We start from the raw sequence: 17,263 nt of genomic DNA on the forward strand, positions 1-17,263 counted from the left end.
GGATGTAGGTCTTGGCTCAATGTTAAACTACTATCATGTTGGGGATCCAAAATTTGTGAAAATGTTAAGGGTCAAAGCTTGATGGGTTATAAATGTGAAGCTAAGTTTCAATTCTCTCTCACATCCTCACTCATATGCACAGTAGTAGGGAGAAGCTTTCAGCGTGAAGATGAAAAATATTTGTTCAGTTGATTCAATTTCATAGTTAAAATTTAATTGCTTTTAGTAATTTGCTTTTTTATTCATTTTCATTACTAATTTGCTTAATTACTCTGATTTCTGTTTGCTTTCTCACTCATTTACACAGGAGACCCAGCCAGTCTTCTGCTATCTAACTTTGGAGCTTTATACCCAAATGGCAGGACATTTTTGGTATTCTATTTCCCCACCTCAAGTAAATCCCTGGGCATCATGCCTGCCAAATTTCAGGCACATTGGACAAAGTCACCATTTGATATGTAATTTTTTAAAAGGTGCACACAACCTACACTCTGACCATTGATATCAATAACAGAACCAGCTGCTCTTCTCTTGTTTGTAATTTCTCTGTGTTATATTCTATTGGCATGACATTTTCAAGAACTATACCTGCCAAAGAACCAACCTACCAAATTTCAGATAGGCCAAAGAGTCGCATTTTATACCTGCCAATTTCACACATACTTGTACAGGCTGTTCCACTGTGTCTGTGTGTGTTTTTAATTACACCAGAAGCTAATGCAATACAAATCAACCAAATGAATAATCTGGACTTTTCATTTGGAATCCGATTCATTTGAATTTCCATTTCCAACCAATAGGGCTCATTCATTTTTTTTATTTCAGTTATTAAAATAAATGTACACCCCTATTTTCACAATATGCTTGTGACAACAGGTTTCTCCTGAAGTCCATTCCTTTTGAAAGTCAACTGATCTTTTAGCTGACATCTGCTATACAGGGAGCTTCGGCTATTGGGCGGTATAAAATGCAATAAATAAATAAAATTGCATTGGATCCAAAGATCTGCGGGTAGAAAGAAAGCAGCTATTTGTGCTCTGTTGCTTACAAGAGTCTACTTCTAGGTCAATCTGTAAAGCAGGAGCTTTACTTACCTGAGCTAGTAAATGAATGCAGGATTCAGGCAGCAACTTGATTTTCAAGCCAACCAACACCTCTGTGCTTTTCACTTTTCATTTGTGTATTGCATTTCTATCGTGCTTTTTCCACTGAGATAGCTTATGTAGCCCTCTTTTTATTCTCACAACAACCCTGTGAGGTAGTTAAGCTGAGAGTCAGTGATTGACCCAAAGTCACCCAATGAGCTTCATGGCTGAGTGAGGAATAGAACCCTGAACTCCTAAGAACCCAGTCCATCACTCTAACCACCGCACCACGCTGTCAAACTTTCGTTACTGTAGGATATGTAGAGTTCTTGGCATATTTTAGGAGCTTGACCTAGGCAATGCAATACATCAATATAAAAAAGCAGACTCTACAGTCGTGTGAAAAAGAAAGTACACCCTCTTGGAATTGTATGATTTTACATATCAGGACATAATAACAATCATCCGTTCCTTAGCAGGTCTAAAAATTAGGTAAATACAACCTCAGATGAACAACAACACATGACATATTACACCGTGTCATGATTTATTTAACAGAAATAAAGCCAAAATGGAGAAGCCATGTTTGAAAAAGTAAGTACACCTTATGATTCAATAGCTTGTAGAACCACCTTTAAAAGCAATAACTTGAAGTAATCGTTTTCTGTATGACTTTATCAGTCTCTCACATCGTTGTGGAGGAATTTTGGCCCACTCCTCTTTACAACGTTGCTTCAGTTCATTGAGGTTTGAGGGCATTTGTTTATGCATGGCTCTCTTAAGTTCCTGCCACAGCATTTCAATCGGGTTGAGGTCTGGACTTTGACTAGGCCATTGCAACACTTTGATTCTTTTCTTTTTCAGCCATTCTGTTGTAGATTTGCTGGTGTGCAAATCTACATTATCCTGTTGCATGACCCAATTTCGGCCAAGCTTTAGCTGTCGGACAGATGCCCTCACATTTGACTCTAGAATACTTTGGTATACAGAGGAGTTCATGGTCGACTCAATGACTGCAGGGTTCCCAGGTCCTGTGGCTGCAAAAAAAGCCCAAATCATCATCCCTCCACCACCGTGCTTGACAGTTGGTATGAGGTGTTTGTGCTGATATGCTGTGTTTGGTTTTCGCCAAACGTGGCGCTGTGCATTATGGCCAAACATCTCCACTTTGGTCTCGTCTGTCCAAAGGACATTGTTCCAGAAGTCTTGTGGTTTGTTCAGATGCAACTTTGCAAACCTAAGCCATGCTGCCACATTCTTTTTAGAGAAAAGAGGCTTTCTCCTGGCAACCCTTCCAAACAAACCATACTTTTTCAGTCTTTTTCTAATTGTACTGTCATGAACTTTAACATTTAACATGCTCACTGAGGCCTGTAGAGTCTGAAATGTAACCCTTGGTTTTTTTTTGCAATTTCTCTGAGCATTGCACGGTCTGAACTTGGGGGTGATTTTGCTGGGACGTCCTCTCCTGGGAAGATTGGCAACAGTCTTGAATGTTTTCCACTTTTGAATCATCTTTCTCACTGTAGAATGGTGGACTTTAGATTGTTTGGAAATGGCCTTATAACCCTTCCCAGATTGATGGGCAGCAGCAATTGCTGATGTCTTTCCTCCTTGACATTGTGTTAACACACACCTGAATGCTCCAGACCAGCAAACTGAAAAAACTTTGGCTTTTATAGAGGTGGTCATACTTGCTGATGTTCAATTAATCACAGGCATTTGATTAGCAGCACCTGTCTGCTACTTAGCATCTTAATTCCTATGGAAGCAGTAAGGGTGTACTTACTTTTTCACACATGGCTTCTCCATTTTGGCTTTATTTCTGTTAAATAAATCATGACACGGTGTAATATGTCATGTGTTGTTGTTCATCTGAGGTTGTATTTCCCTAATTTTTAGACCTGCTAAGGAACACATGATTGTTATTATGTCCTGATATGTAAAATCATACAATTCCAAGAGGGTGTACTTTCTTTTTCATACTACTGTATATCATGCACATTCCCTTCAAGAGGTCATTGTGTCAAAAAGCACCCAGCAACATTATTTGGAAGGCATTCAAAACTGCTGCTCCTGCTGCCCTGAGAATATGTGGTGAAGTGAATGGGTTCCAGCCATTTAATAGTTGTACTATATTCATGTAGAAGTGCTACCTCAGTAGCTATTCCTCATAGCACTACTGGGCCTATAGATAATGGAATAAATCCTAGGATTGGCCCACAACCACCTCCAAATGAAGCTCCCAAGTTCAGAGACTATGGCTAAATAAAGAGTGACTTACCACTTGTTAAATTTAGGGAAATTTTCTCCATTTTTTAAAGGTGCATTAAAATGTGTAAAGTGCACCAGTACAAGTAACCCTGGTTGACTTTGTAGTAGATGGTGGTTGGTATTATTCCTCTCCTCATTGCTGACTCATTCTGATGATATTCAGTGAAGACTTATTTCTCCATTCAGTGTTGGGGGGTAATAGTAATATGTCTACATAGTCTTAAAAGTTTCTTCATATTAATAATGGTTTTTCAAAGAATTCAGTAAAACTTTTCCCTCTCCTTGCATTTATTTTTCCTCAGTACTTTCATTAGGGCGACGGGTGTGGGGTGGAGGTGGAGGGGTGTTAGAAAAAAGACTGTTACTTTTAAGCCTGTAAAGCTATTGTGTGGAATTTCACACTTTAAAATCAAGTTTATTCACATACACACACACACACACACACACACACACACACACACACACACACACACAGAGTCATTACCCAACACAGAGAAAACTAAATTCTGAGATAATACCAACACACACACACTAATCTGACCATCATGAGGTTAAATTTAGAACATCTTATGGGCTAAAGCAAAACTCCCCCTTTACAGTACAACCTTTACATGTCTATTCAGAAGTAACTTTCACTGGGCTGGTTCACATGATCAAATTAGCCATGTGGCTTAAACTACGGTGCCAGTGTATGCAGGCAGCCATTTTGAATCTGCAAATCACAGCCACAGCTTGTCAGTGTTGTCCAAATCCAGGCAGAGGGGTTATGTGAGGGTTAAACAACCTTTGCATTAGCCTGTGTTGTTTAACCTTTGCACAAGCTCTGCTGCATGGATTCAGAGACACAAGAAGCTATTGCTTGAATATTCAAAAATCACCCAGCATCCACCACAGTGCACCATGGCTTAAACACAGACCTAATCTACACCAAGCAGGATATAGCACTATGAAAGTGGTATATAAAAGGCAGGAGCCGCACCAAGCAGGATATAGCACTATGAAAGTGGTATATAGTATGTGTCAACGGGACTCAACAGTTTTCAGTATACTTCAATACTGCTATAAAGCAGTAGTGTGGCTCTTGCCTTTTAATTACCATTTTCATAGTACAATATCCTGCTTGGTGTAGATTAGGCCAAAGTGTGAACAATATGATCATGAAAATCCGGTCAGTGGGTCCAATGGGGCTAGCTCCCACATAACTGGACATAGGGTTGCAGCTATAGACTTGTCCTGAGTTACTTCTGCCTAGTGTTTTCCAGGAATGAGGAGCCACCTTTCTTAGTCTGCAGTGAAGAAAGTTTGAGGTATAATTATTGCATTTTTAAGGACCTCTCAAAAACTGCTAATATTTACATCCATCAAAATATACCAACACCACTTGGATTAGAAACCTCAAACTTTCAACTGAAAATCTGAATGCCATGGAGAAATAAGCAGGGGAGGCAACAGGTTCTTTAAAAAGCAACTCCAGCCAGGAGACGCTGTAACTCAGGCAAATGATCGCTATCATTGAAGCAGAAATATAATACATTTCAACATAGTGGGGAAGCCTGTGATCAGATGACCTGCGTGTCTTGCTCAGCCTGCTGTCCAGGCACTGCTGATGGGCAGCTTCAAGGCCCACTCTTTGTCATTATGGTCCTTTATCTTTGAAGTGGACTTGGATTGGACAGCCCTTCAAATAGAGCAGGCTTCACCAACCTGGTGACTTGCAACATTTTTGGACTCCAACTCCCACTGTCCCTGGCCCTTGGTCATGCTGCCTGATGGGAGTTGAAGCACAACTCAACTGGGAGGCACCAGGATGGCGAAGCCTGCTCTATTTGAAGGCCTGTCCAATCCAAGGCAGAACTAGTACATACATGACTCATACAGAATGAGCCCCAGTCAGACAGATCTTTGGGTTTTCCAGTCTTCCCTTTCCATACAACACACAGACAAACATTGCTTATTGGTTGTTTAAAACTTTAATAAAACTTTAATATCCCAGATTAGCAACAAAAACGATTCTAGCAACAAGTCATAGATTATTGATAAATATACTAGCCTGACTTGCCAAGGCATGTGCTGCATGACCCTATTCTTTTCTCAGCTGAAAAATAACATCAGTTATATTTAAGTGCAGCATGGGGAAATATACTGCCCTATGCTTTGTTGGCAATCCCACGTACTACCGCTGGTCACAGAGCCCCCTGGAAGCATAGGATATGGCTATGAAGGAGCTACGCCATAGGGCAAACATATATATACTACATGCAAATCTTCCACTCCTGCCTTTGCCTCTGCACACTTCAGGGAGAGCAGGGGTGGGGAACATGTGGCCCTCCAGATGTTGCTGGGCTGCAACTCCCATCACTCCTAGCCAATGGTGGGGGATTAGAGGAGCTGCAGTCCAACAACATCTCAAGGGCCACACGTTCCCCTCCCCTGGGGTAGAGAAAGCTGCTGTGCAGATTTATTTCCTAATGTTGTTGTGCGATTACAAGACCCGACATCCGACTTCTAGGCAGCCCTGGACTATGCTTACAGACATGGTGGTCTTGGGGAAACCCAGAATCTGAACAGCAAGAGGCGTGCCTTCCCCTGTCATAGTGGTCCAGCAAACTGTGAGCAATGAAGCTGCTCTCAGTGTGCAGCATGTTGCACGCTCTGCAGACAACGATTTCGCACATGGGGCACATTTTCCCAGAGTGAGCTTTCTCCAAGGAACACACTGCTGCCATTTCCCTTGGTGCCTTCAGCTTCTTGGACTCTTTTCTTGGCAACCCTTTTTTCTTGTCCTCAAAGAGCAAGTTCCTTCCTTGGGGGCTGAAAGTTCAGAAGACAAAGACAGTCATCCAAAGAGTCAATGGCTTTTAATGCTTTATGTGTGCATGTTCTGTGTTTTAGAATTTAAAATTTTGTATACTCGTTTTTATCTTAATTTTTGAATTTCTGTAACCTGCCCCGAGAGCCCTGGCTATGGGGTCGGTATATAAGTGTAATAAATAAATAAATAAATAAATGGCAAATGTCTATATACAATATAGTGTATGGCATATAGTGTCACTTGTTTTCATTGCATTTATACGATGAGGTTGAAATCCTGGCATCACCAGTTAAAATGACTTGGGTAATGGGGGAAAGAAAGCATTCTCCCCAAGACCTTGAATAGCCACTGTCACAGGAAGCTCAGTACAGGCTGGTCTAGATGAACTAGTGTTGCATCACTTGATAATTGCAACATCAAGTGAGAAACTGCACCAGGGAGAGAGTCAGCACCTTAGAGATGGGTGAACAGTCTTGTGCTCACCCCAGAAGGGGAATCAGGCCCTTTGAGTATTCTGTTCAAATGCTTGAATGACCAACACAAGAATAGCCATGCTGGAGTAGACCAAGGGTCCATCTAGCACCTTTGATCTGATTAATCAAATCAATGCAGTGCCCATGCAGAAATGCCAGATTTGGCAAGGAAAGGGTTAATCCAACCAACACAGCACATGCACAGAAATGGCATTGTTTAATTCCAGACTTCCCATGCTCAGAAACTTGCGATCCATTCCAAACTTAATATCAAATTCATAAACCACTAGTCCAGACTCATTAAAAAGCTGAGCATGGTCAATGGGTGAGGTTCGACCAGTAAGCACACTAGTTATGGAATTTGGCAGCATCACTAATCAGGACTAATACCCATTGACAGCCTTTCTCTTCATGAATGTGCCCTTTTAAAGCTATCCACATTGGTGGTCATCACTACATCTTGGTAGAGAATTCTGTAGTTTAACCACAACTCTATTCCCTCCTCGCTCTACTTGTCATCCAGTCACCAAAGGGAGGGGAGAATCTCACCTTGGAAGCCAGAATAGGCTCAGAAGCATGGGCAGCATGAATTTTTCGTCCTATTTCTTTTCGACCATTCGTTGGGGAGAGGGCGGGATGAGAAGAACCCGCACCCAAAAATTGTGGGAAGGGGTGAGAATTTTGGATAAATTTCTCTTGGTGGAGGGCTTCAGTGCTTACCTTCCTGTAAGGAGGGGGCTGAGGAGCGGTGTTCTTCCTACCTCCTCCCCCACCCCCACCATTCTGTCTTCCCAGCCTCTCCAGCTGCTTGGAAAGCCCCCTTGAGGACTTAGCCAGGACTCCCTCCTTGAAAGCTGTGTTGTTATTTAAAGTCCTTTTAATATCAACAACAACAGGCAGCAGCACAGGGAAGCCCCAAGGGAGGGAGTCTTGGCTCCTATATATTAAAAGGTTTTAATATATTCAAAATATGGAGGAAATAGAAGTCTAGGTTGTTGACCGGAATTGTCTGGTGTCAAGTTATGTTACTACATCTACTTTTTTATGCTGAGTTGATTATTTATTTATTTATTTATTTATTGCATTTATATACCGCCCCATAGCTGAACTCTCTGGGCAGTTCACATTAGTTGAGAGAAGTACATAGAAGATCTGTGTCTGTTCCAGTTTGGACACATTTCAAGGGGTTATTGAGCAGAGCTGTCATCACGTATGAAAAGTCATTGTGTAAGGCTTAACCAACTTCTTCCAGTATTTATAAATGGGAATGAATACACACACACACACACACATACACACACTTGACAGTATTGCAAAATAAAGTGACTTTACTATCTTTTAGTATAGTCTGGAAACAGTAAAAAAAGAAAATAAATATGTTAAATTGAGAAGAAGATTTGGAAATGGAATTAACACCTGTGCAGATTCAGAAGGTAGTAAGGCTTGTTGGGGAGAAGGTTGTACAAAGGCTGAGCTTAAGCATAAGTGGTCAGAATCAAAAGTATGTACAAGAATTTTGGCAAAAAGAAGTGAAGCATAGAAAATTGCAAGGCATGATCATCATTTCAACTACCATGCAGTGAAGAACTTTATACTTACAAAGATCTTGTAATTTGTTTGTTAGTATAGGCAAATACTGGGAAAATGCTCAAGCTCCTACAATTACATAATGGGCATATAATGATGGAATATAGCAGGATAACAGTTCTCACGTGCACGTCTCAAACTCTTCCAAACAAAAGCAACATTTCTGGAACATTGTTCTCCCTTCCTGAGTTATGCAAATTTCTGAGTATGCAAATATTATAAACAAGAACAGTCTAAATGGGAGATGTCTAAAGTCATTTATAGGTTATGAAGAGGGAATATGTTTATTTTGGTAATACATCTGGGGCTATATCAAATCATCTTACACTTTTAAGCCTTCCCGAGTAAATTTTAACTGCATAGAAACAGTATTACTTTCTAATGCAGCTTTTCCGAACATGCTGGCTGGGGATTATGGGAGATGTAGTCAAACACATCTGGAGGACAACAGGTCAAGAAAGGCTGTGCTAATGTCTGTAAAGCAAAATTGCCATTCTAAGGCCCAGGAGCTGGCAGCCCTTCCTTTTCCCTCCTATTGGAAAAAAACTTCCTTTAGAAAATGTATCCAAGTGACCAGATTTACCCTTCCATTAGAGAAGCCCTTAGATCCAGATGCTTGTCCCAAATGTTTTAATTTTGCCAGTTAGCCTTTTCTGGCCTTTCAGTTTTATTCAAAATAATTTGACATCTCATTTTGATCCAATTCATGCTATCCTTAGCTTTTGTTAGGAATAAAGGATTAGTTCGACAAACACTTACATGCCATTCCTTGAATGTCCAGAAAAGAAATTCAGTGTAGAAAGCTTTTTCTTAAAGAGACGGCCACCCCTTTTCCTGTAGTGTTTGGCATCTCCTGTGGTCTCCTCTTTACTTTCTCTCTTTGCTTTCCTGAAACTCCGACATGTCCCTATGACAGAGCAGGGTATAAAACAATGCTGAGCGATGTGAGCTCTCTGATCCTACGTACATTTATACATAAGCAGCCCCCCCCCCTTATGCTCCATGGAGCTGACTCCCAAGTAAGCACGTATAGGATTTCAGCTGTTGGTGCGTTGGCTGGAAAGCACAGAAGAGTGCACCTAACATACTAACCTGAAGGCATCCCTGGAAAGCAAGGTGTCTCAGGCGAAGAAAACTCCTGCCTTGGAGAGCCCTAAAAGAAGGAAAAGAGGACCAGGTGTACTGTCTTCTTAACTCCAGGAAGTTAAAAAGTTAAGCAGCAATGGCCACAAAATGAAATAAACCCTCTATTTCTTTCCAAATGCTGCAAAGCAGAAGAAAAGTCTTCCAAAACAATGACTGGAGTCTTCCCTCTGTGCAGAAGGGAGGAAGCAAAGTTGATTTTTGTGATGGAACAAGCTCACGAAGCCAGAAAGTAAAATACAGCTCAGGGCCCTGCATAGAAATAATTTCTCTCTCCTTTTGGTAAATCAACTGATTAATCTTCATTTCCGCATTGTGTGACTATGTCTCCAAGATGCATCCTTTGGGCTGCTCTAATTGCATTAGTCTCTCTGTTCTCCATTTGTTATTTTAGTAATTGTGTTTACTTTTGGCTGATGGACTCGCCTCGCAGTTTACACTTGCTCTCGGTCACCGGTAAGTACCTCTGGCTCATCCTGATAATTTGTCAGATTTGGAAGCATTTACCAATAATTACTTTTCAAAACAAATAACAAAAGCTAATTTTGCAAAATAATTCTGAATTAATACTATAACCCTATATTAAACTGCACTCTGAAATTACATCAGACTGACATTCCTTAATCATACTCTGATTAAGTAGTTAATTATATAATTATGTAGTTGTGTGAGAGGCCCTAATTTAACAATGAAATTCATGTGGTTTTATCAAACCATGGTCTTTGGGTGGATCCTCTGACTCTCTCTTTAACATTAATAAAGATGTTTACCCAACCTACAAAGTCAAATCCTTCTGCACAAACAGGGGAAGGAAGTGCCATTTGAAAAGCAGAAATCCACCCTAGAGATATTCCCAGTTGTCTCCCTGGCCTCAACAGCTGCCCCACTGTCCAGATTTTTCAAGAGGTCATCAAGCCCTGCCCTTTTATGACATCACCTCTGGAAATGAGAGAGGGGTGTATGCTTTCTGACATATTGGATAAGTAATACTGTGCACAAAGAAGGTCTTAAACGCAAAGCAAAAAGAACTCCCCACAATCTTAAAAGCGTTGTGCTATTCCCATAAAAATGAAGCTTTCCCCCATTTTATTTGTTTAGGAGTGTGCCTCCAGTTGAGACTCTTCATTTGTACTAACTATCTGCTTTTAATAAGGCAGATTCATTGGTAAGGCAGCAATTGCTTTTTTAAAACCTGGGATCAGTGGTGTTGTGGAGGCAGGGCTCATGGGAACACAGCACAGGCCCTTATTGATTAGCAGAGATGCTGCCTCCCCACTCCAAATTCCTTGTTACCTCTGAGCTTAGCTGCAAGCCTCACAGCATTTCAGGGGAGATGGATTTTCTCAACAACAAGATATAGTTGTCAGCTGCCCCTGTTGTAATGCAAGGTCTTTTGAGGTGGCCCACTCTTGAATGGGCAGTGAAGACCCAACAGCTTTATAAAAGACCTGCTTCTGGCACAGTTGAAAACTGATAGCATTTGCCTGTTGCTATGGTTCAACACAGCTGCCTGTGTATTGGGTAGGGTGACTATACAGAAAGGGGGACAGGGCTCTTGTATCTTTAACAGTTGTATAGAGAAAAGGGAATTCAGCTGGTGCTATTTGTATGCATGCAGCACCTGTTGAAATTCCCTCTTCATCACAACAGTTAAAGCTGAAGGTTCAAATGGTTTTAGTTCTTTGGAATATTGTTTGCATTGCTGAAGATATTTACAAGTATAACCTATGCAGTCAGAAGTAAATACCTCTGAATTCAATGGAGCTTATTCCCAGTAACTATGCATAGTTAATTAATTAGGCAGTTTTATTGGTGACTTTTGTTTTATGATGATTTTTTTTAACCAGAATGCCATTTTATTTATTATTTATTTATTTATTACATTTTTATACCGCCCAATAGCCGAAGCTCTCTGGGCGGTTCACAAAACCAGGCCATCTATCTATCTATCTATCTATATCCTGAAGATGTGGCTATGGCTTCTCCTTGTGGTCTCTCAGCAGGGTGGATGGAGGGTTCTGCTTCCCACCTCTGCCTCTGCTGCAGTCTGATGGAGTGGCTGCTGCTCAGCAACAGCTGATGGAAGGAGGGTCCCAATAGTTATTTTTTTCAACAGAGTTGATGGAATGTTTTTCCATCTTTTGTGCTACAGCTTGATGGAAACTACTCAGAGATCAATCTCATGCATATTTACTTGGAAGAAAGTCCCATTGAACACAGTGGAACTTACTTCTAAGTAGACATGCACAAGAACAGAGAGTTACATATATATTTACTTCCTATACTAATCTTTTACTGTAGAGTTGTACCAGATTTTTAATGTAGAGCCTTAATGCTTAGATATGCTGAAACAATACCATTCAGAAGGTCAAAACCTGGACAGTAAACTCCAGGAGTCTAATTCTAAATATGCTATTTGAGCAAAAGTCATAGTTTACTGCAAGTATTATTATTTTTAAATCAAACTTGTGATGCCCCCTTAGTGTAAAATATACATTTTGTGTACATACTTCTTGACTGCCTTGGAAAGAAGAGTCCAAGACCATATGTAGAGAAGAACGCAATTCTCAGTGCCAGGCCAAGACATTTTTCTGCTTGAGGAAAAAGAAGATGGTGACTCCCATCCCACACACAGAAGCCAGCTGGACTGACAATGGGATAGTGCCCTCCACCACATGGTTCACACAAGAGTAATAGGTTAGTTTAGGGAGTACAGAACAGGTCATGGGGCACACACAGCTATTCTCCGACAAAAGGAAATGGTTTGGGGACTTAAGAGGGACGGCCAGGAGGCTATCACCACTGCCTCCCTCAGCATCTGCCATCTGAGACACTTGCTTCACTCTGTCCAACAATAGGGCTGGCCATGAGCATTCCTGGTTGGCAAGGGGTGGGGGAAGCATCCAATCCATGTGACAAGACCTAAGCCTTGGTAAAGAGTTCCTCATCTGGTCAAATTGGATCTGGTGAAAATTGCATGTTTGAATGTTTTTCCAATAATAAAAAAAAATCTACATTGAAATAGAAAAGTAGCATGTCAGGGTCAAAAAGCTGAGCTAAAACCTTTCTGCCTGACATCTAGTTTTCTATATGTAAGAAGATGGTGGGGAGGACCATTCAAACATGCAATTTGCACTAGAAGTTTGAAAATGTACAGTCCAGACAGAGTTTTAGCTCTTATCTAGACCAGGATCTCACATGATAACAGCCATCATATGACATGATTTAATTGAATGTAGTTTCTACTTGACAGCTCTAACATGGACAGCAGATAAAAATATCAGCTGAAGCCGAGCTGCTAAATGCCGTGAGATGAGGCTATTGAAGAATTTTGCAGGCAAAAAGTCATATAGTGATTTAATACGAAAACTGGATCTTTGTCAGGTGATTCATCCATCAAGACCTCTCAAGAAGAGATGCTGGATTTCACTGCTTAGACCACTTCAGCAATAACACAGCTGTCTGGGATCTCTTTGTCTCTCTTTCTCTCTGTGTGTGTGCCTAAAGAAGAGGCAGGAGGAGCCATGATTCCATCCCTGCACGCTACCCCGGGACTGCCACTGATACAGAAGGTGGGAAGCGATTCCTTGCCGCCTCTTCTTAGCGGGTGGGAGAGGGAGAGCGGAGGTGCAGGCATGCTCAGTAGCTGGTACCTCCTCAGCAACAGTGCCTACAATACTAAGAGGCTGTTTGCATCAGAAGCAGAGCTAGAAAGCCATCTTTGCTAGCGACTGAGAGCGCGAGAGAAAGCCGAGACTAAGGTGATCAGGCAAGGAACAATGTGAGTATGCCCTGTTTTTCTTTCTCTTCACCTAAAAAAGGCTCGCCTCTATCACAAGCATTGTGGGGTCTCATGAGGGCCGGGGGGTCAAAGAGACGCTCGGGCGCTGTCCGGCAGTTGTGGTGCTGAAAAACTCCGAATACTCGGCGTATGCATGGGCGTGTTCCTCACTCTACTACAGGAGAGCTACAGAGCTTCGGGCGCTTGGGATTCCCTTGCGGGGTCTCATCCAGCGTCTAATCCAATTCTGCTTCCAGTACAGGGCTGGGTGTGGGGAATCTGATCATTTTAGTCTTTGGAAGAGGTTTTATTTAGGAAAACATATACAGTACCCAGAAAGTTCGTGGCTGCTTAGGAACAATGAAAAGTTACCATTTGGGCTTTCTCCCCTCCAATGGCTTTTTGTTCTGTATTTACTTCCAAGCAACGTTAGAAGAGGGCTACTGTGGAACAGCGGAATCTCTATTGGTGCTTTGTGGGGTACAGGTAAATTGTAAACAAGGCTGTAATGGAAACTCCATTGAAGTAAACAAAGGAGCTCACCATTGGTTTAGGCTTAGGCATCTGGAAACCTGGAATGTGGTAACTGTCAGTTCAGTAATGCTGCATGTCTTCTCAGAAGTTATTTCCATTTAATTATACAGACCTTACAAAGTGTATAGGTTTGCAGCCTAAATAATGTATGTTTCGGAGCTTACATTGGTGGGAAGAGGGCTGGAAATGTTCAGAATTCCAGAGCATAAGAATCTGAGTAAGATGCTGGGTTCAGTGCATATCCCCGCTCCATATACAACAAAATGGTAATATGTGGTGGCTTCCGTTCAGCACTCGGTGAGATGAGTAACCCACATTGAGTTGTGTGTGAGAATTTCCCACCTGCCTGCATTTGGGTTTAAATGCTTTAAGCTGGGCAGCAAGCAAGCAACCATTTTGCTGTGCTACTAAGCCACACAGAACTCTTCCCTCTAGGGAGAGCCACAAATCAGTGGTCAAACACATAGTTTGCCTGCATATCATCTGGGGCAAAAGCCCTCAGCTGGCATTATGGCAAAGATCTTTGCTGGAGAGCTGCCTCCATTCAGGATAGACCAGGGGTAAGCAATGAGGTGCCCGTGAGTACCAATTCACCCCTTCTCTGGATACCTTTCTTTTCCAAAGGTGCGTTGTCCCTCTCATGTTTTCTAATTAACACATTTTCTTACCAGCAGCTGAGATTGCTATAAAATAGGTTTCTGTTGGTGCTGAAAATTGTGCGTTCAAAGAAGGTGTTTAGTGTGTATTGTTTAGACCCTCAGCCATTTACTCAGACTTTGGGGTGGGTTGATTGTTCTTTGTGACTTGCCACACCTCCCATATTTTGTGGTGAGGCCACAAATTGCCTACCCCTGGGATAGACACTGCTAGACCAGATGTACTATTAGCTTGATTTGGTTTAGGACAGCTCTATTATATATTATGTTGTTAAGCCTTGACTGGCTTTCACTGACAGCTGATAACTAAATTCCTAAAAAGGTCAAATATGTTTATTATTATTTTATTTATTTTGAATAATCTTAGGCTACCTTTAAAGGTAGAACCTTCTCAAGACAGTGTACAAGATTTAAAAAATACCATGCAAAGTTCTGCAAAAAAGCAATATTCAATAAAATGGTATAAAACAGATAAAATCTCCTATCAGTTGCACCCTTGGTGATTAGCAACCCCTGATCATCCAATGCAGTGTCTGATCATCCAATGCAGGAAGGAAGGAGCAGAGGAAGTGATCTTGCCTTCCCTGTCATCCCACCCTAAGATTTTGCTTGACAGGCTTTTTAACCCATCTAGCAAGGTTGTTTCAGAAGAGGAGGGAAGAAAGCTGGAAGAGGCTCAGGATAAATTATATCCTGGCCTCTCTGGTCTCCTGCCCTCTCTGCCCACTAGAAAAACCCCTTTCCTCCTCCTCCTCCTCCTCCTCCTCCTCCTCCTCTGCTTCTCCAACCTCAAAGGACAGCTGGCATGATTCTTTCTATGCCAGCTGCAAGGGAACAGTGAAGGAGTTTTGGATCTCTGACTCTCCCTTCCAAGGTTGGAGCACTGTCTCTGACCTTGGAAGGCAGAATTCTAACAATTCTATGGCCCCTGGGATGGTCGCCCAGGTGATACAATTGCTCTCTTAAGATATGACTGACAGTGAAGATGCAGCCATTTGGTTGATCTACAGAGTCTTCTGGCCCCGGCACTTGGTGATATGCTCCAGATCCCTGGCTTCAGGTTTTTTCTCTAAAGGAAGTAGGAGGAACTGCAGATGGACTTGGGGCTTTATATCTACTTTGCATATATCTTTCCACTGCTGTCTGGTAAATTAACCCAAAGACAGCCAACTGCCCTGACACAGAGTAAGCCACAGGTTTCTCTCAAGGAAACAAGACCCTAGGATATGTTCTATTTTTTACATTCCTCTGAGGACCCACTATGGGCTGCTGTGTTGCGTTTCTGACAATCTTATCTAAATAATCTGAATGTTACAGGATGTAAAACAGATTTACGTAATTTAAACCTAACCCATAATTTAACTGACATTTACTCTTAGGCCAGACTCCTAACCTGGTGCTGTCTAGATGTTCGGATGATAACTCCCATCATCCCCAGCCAATTTGGAGGTTACCAGATTGGGGAAGGCTGGGTCAGGCACCTTCTGAAGATATGGTTTTACCATGAACTGTTCTCTAGGTCAGGAGTGAGCCACCTTTTTGCCCCTAAGGACTCCATGCAGCAATGGGCAGTGGGTCAGGGGCTGAATGCCATTCATGGGGTAGCTGTCTGATGCACAAGCACACACACACAGAGCCTCCCCCCTCCACTCACTCCCATATTTATGTGCCTGCACACACGCATACACACTTACAGACTTCACCTTCTCTCTCTTTCTCTCAAACTCACCCAGCCATATACTCTCCCCTGCCCCATTTTATGTGGGGAAGCATTTGATTTAAATGGGTTGGACAGTAGGTGGAGATTACTCTCCCCATACATTGTTATTTCCATTGACATTGTGCTCTACGCAGCCCACCAAATAGCTGTTCCCAGCACTCTAATTGGCAGGGAGTGGCGGAAGCATGCAATGAGCCATTAACACACCAGGAGGAGAGGGAGGGAAGAAGGAGCCCAGACCTGGGCTGTCCATCTGTCAGGGATGCTTTAGGGTGGATTCCTGCATTGAGCAGGGGGTTGAACTCAATGGCCTTGTAGGCCCCTTCCAACTCTGCTATTCTATGATTCTATGGACAACCCCATCCACCAGCAGCTCTAGCCATGCCCACTGCTGAAAACCCATTCAGAAGATACCTAAAACAACAACTTTAACCATGGTGGTTAAGCCAGAAAGCTGGGTCGTGTTCAAAAGACATCATAAACCATGGCTTTAACCACAGTGAAAAAGGCAAAAAGCCTTATTCATCATTGTTAAAGCCATGGTTTAAGGTGTCTCCTGAACACTGCTTGGCTTTCTGGCTTAACCACCATGGTTGAAGCTGCAGTTTAAGGTGTCTTCTGAATGGGGCCATTAATAAATAGGTCTGTGGTCTTCTTTTTGGCTTTCTTTTGGAGTGCCTCCCTGCTGTTTTTCAGGCCCATTGCTGCCATACAGCCCCTGCAACCCATTGTCCACTGCAACATACTTCCCTTCAAGAGAAAAAGATTTCCCACCTCTATTCCAGTGGCAAACTAAGTGGATGGAGATTGAGTCTTCTCCAGAGACAAACAACGGAAGTGTAATCTGCCCCTGATGCCACATGAATACCAATTAGCCCCAGACAGGTTTTTCCAGGAACAGTAGGCCTGCTGTGTTTCCTTTAGGAGATTTTTCTGTCCTATCCCTCCCCAGGATGGCAGTAGCTTTCAGCATTCATTTCGTTAACCTTATCCAGCCCTTCTATCTTTCAGGGTTTTCTCACCCACTCCCAAAGGCAAGATGGAATATGATCCTTAGGCCACATAAAGAAGTTTGAGGGCAGCCCAGATAAATTAATTATGTTGGAGGAAAGTGACAGCCAACACTAGCAAACTTCATATTTGGATTCCAATTGAGCGATTGCAGACCCATATATTTTACAAAGCTAATTGCTCTTCT

The 17,263-nt window shown here is 42.2% G+C and overlaps 1 protein-coding gene across 1 annotated transcript in view; it reads left to right on the forward strand.

Moving 5' to 3' along the window:
• Positions 1-12,686: 12,686 nt before the first annotated feature.
• LOC134403116 (vesicle-associated membrane protein 2-like) overlaps positions 12,687-17,263 on the forward strand; it is a 28,738-nt gene continuing 24,161 nt past the window's right edge. The window contains exon 1 of the mRNA XM_063133222.1: positions 12,687-12,758. Within this exon, the coding sequence (XP_062989292.1) occupies positions 12,687-12,758 (72 nt within the window). The remainder of the gene's footprint in view (positions 12,759-17,263) is intronic.

Source organism: Elgaria multicarinata, chromosome 8, assembly GCF_023053635.1.
Source record: "Elgaria multicarinata webbii isolate HBS135686 ecotype San Diego chromosome 8, rElgMul1.1.pri, whole genome shotgun sequence".
In the NCBI taxonomy this organism is placed as follows: Eukaryota; Metazoa; Chordata; class Lepidosauria; order Squamata; family Anguidae; genus Elgaria; species Elgaria multicarinata.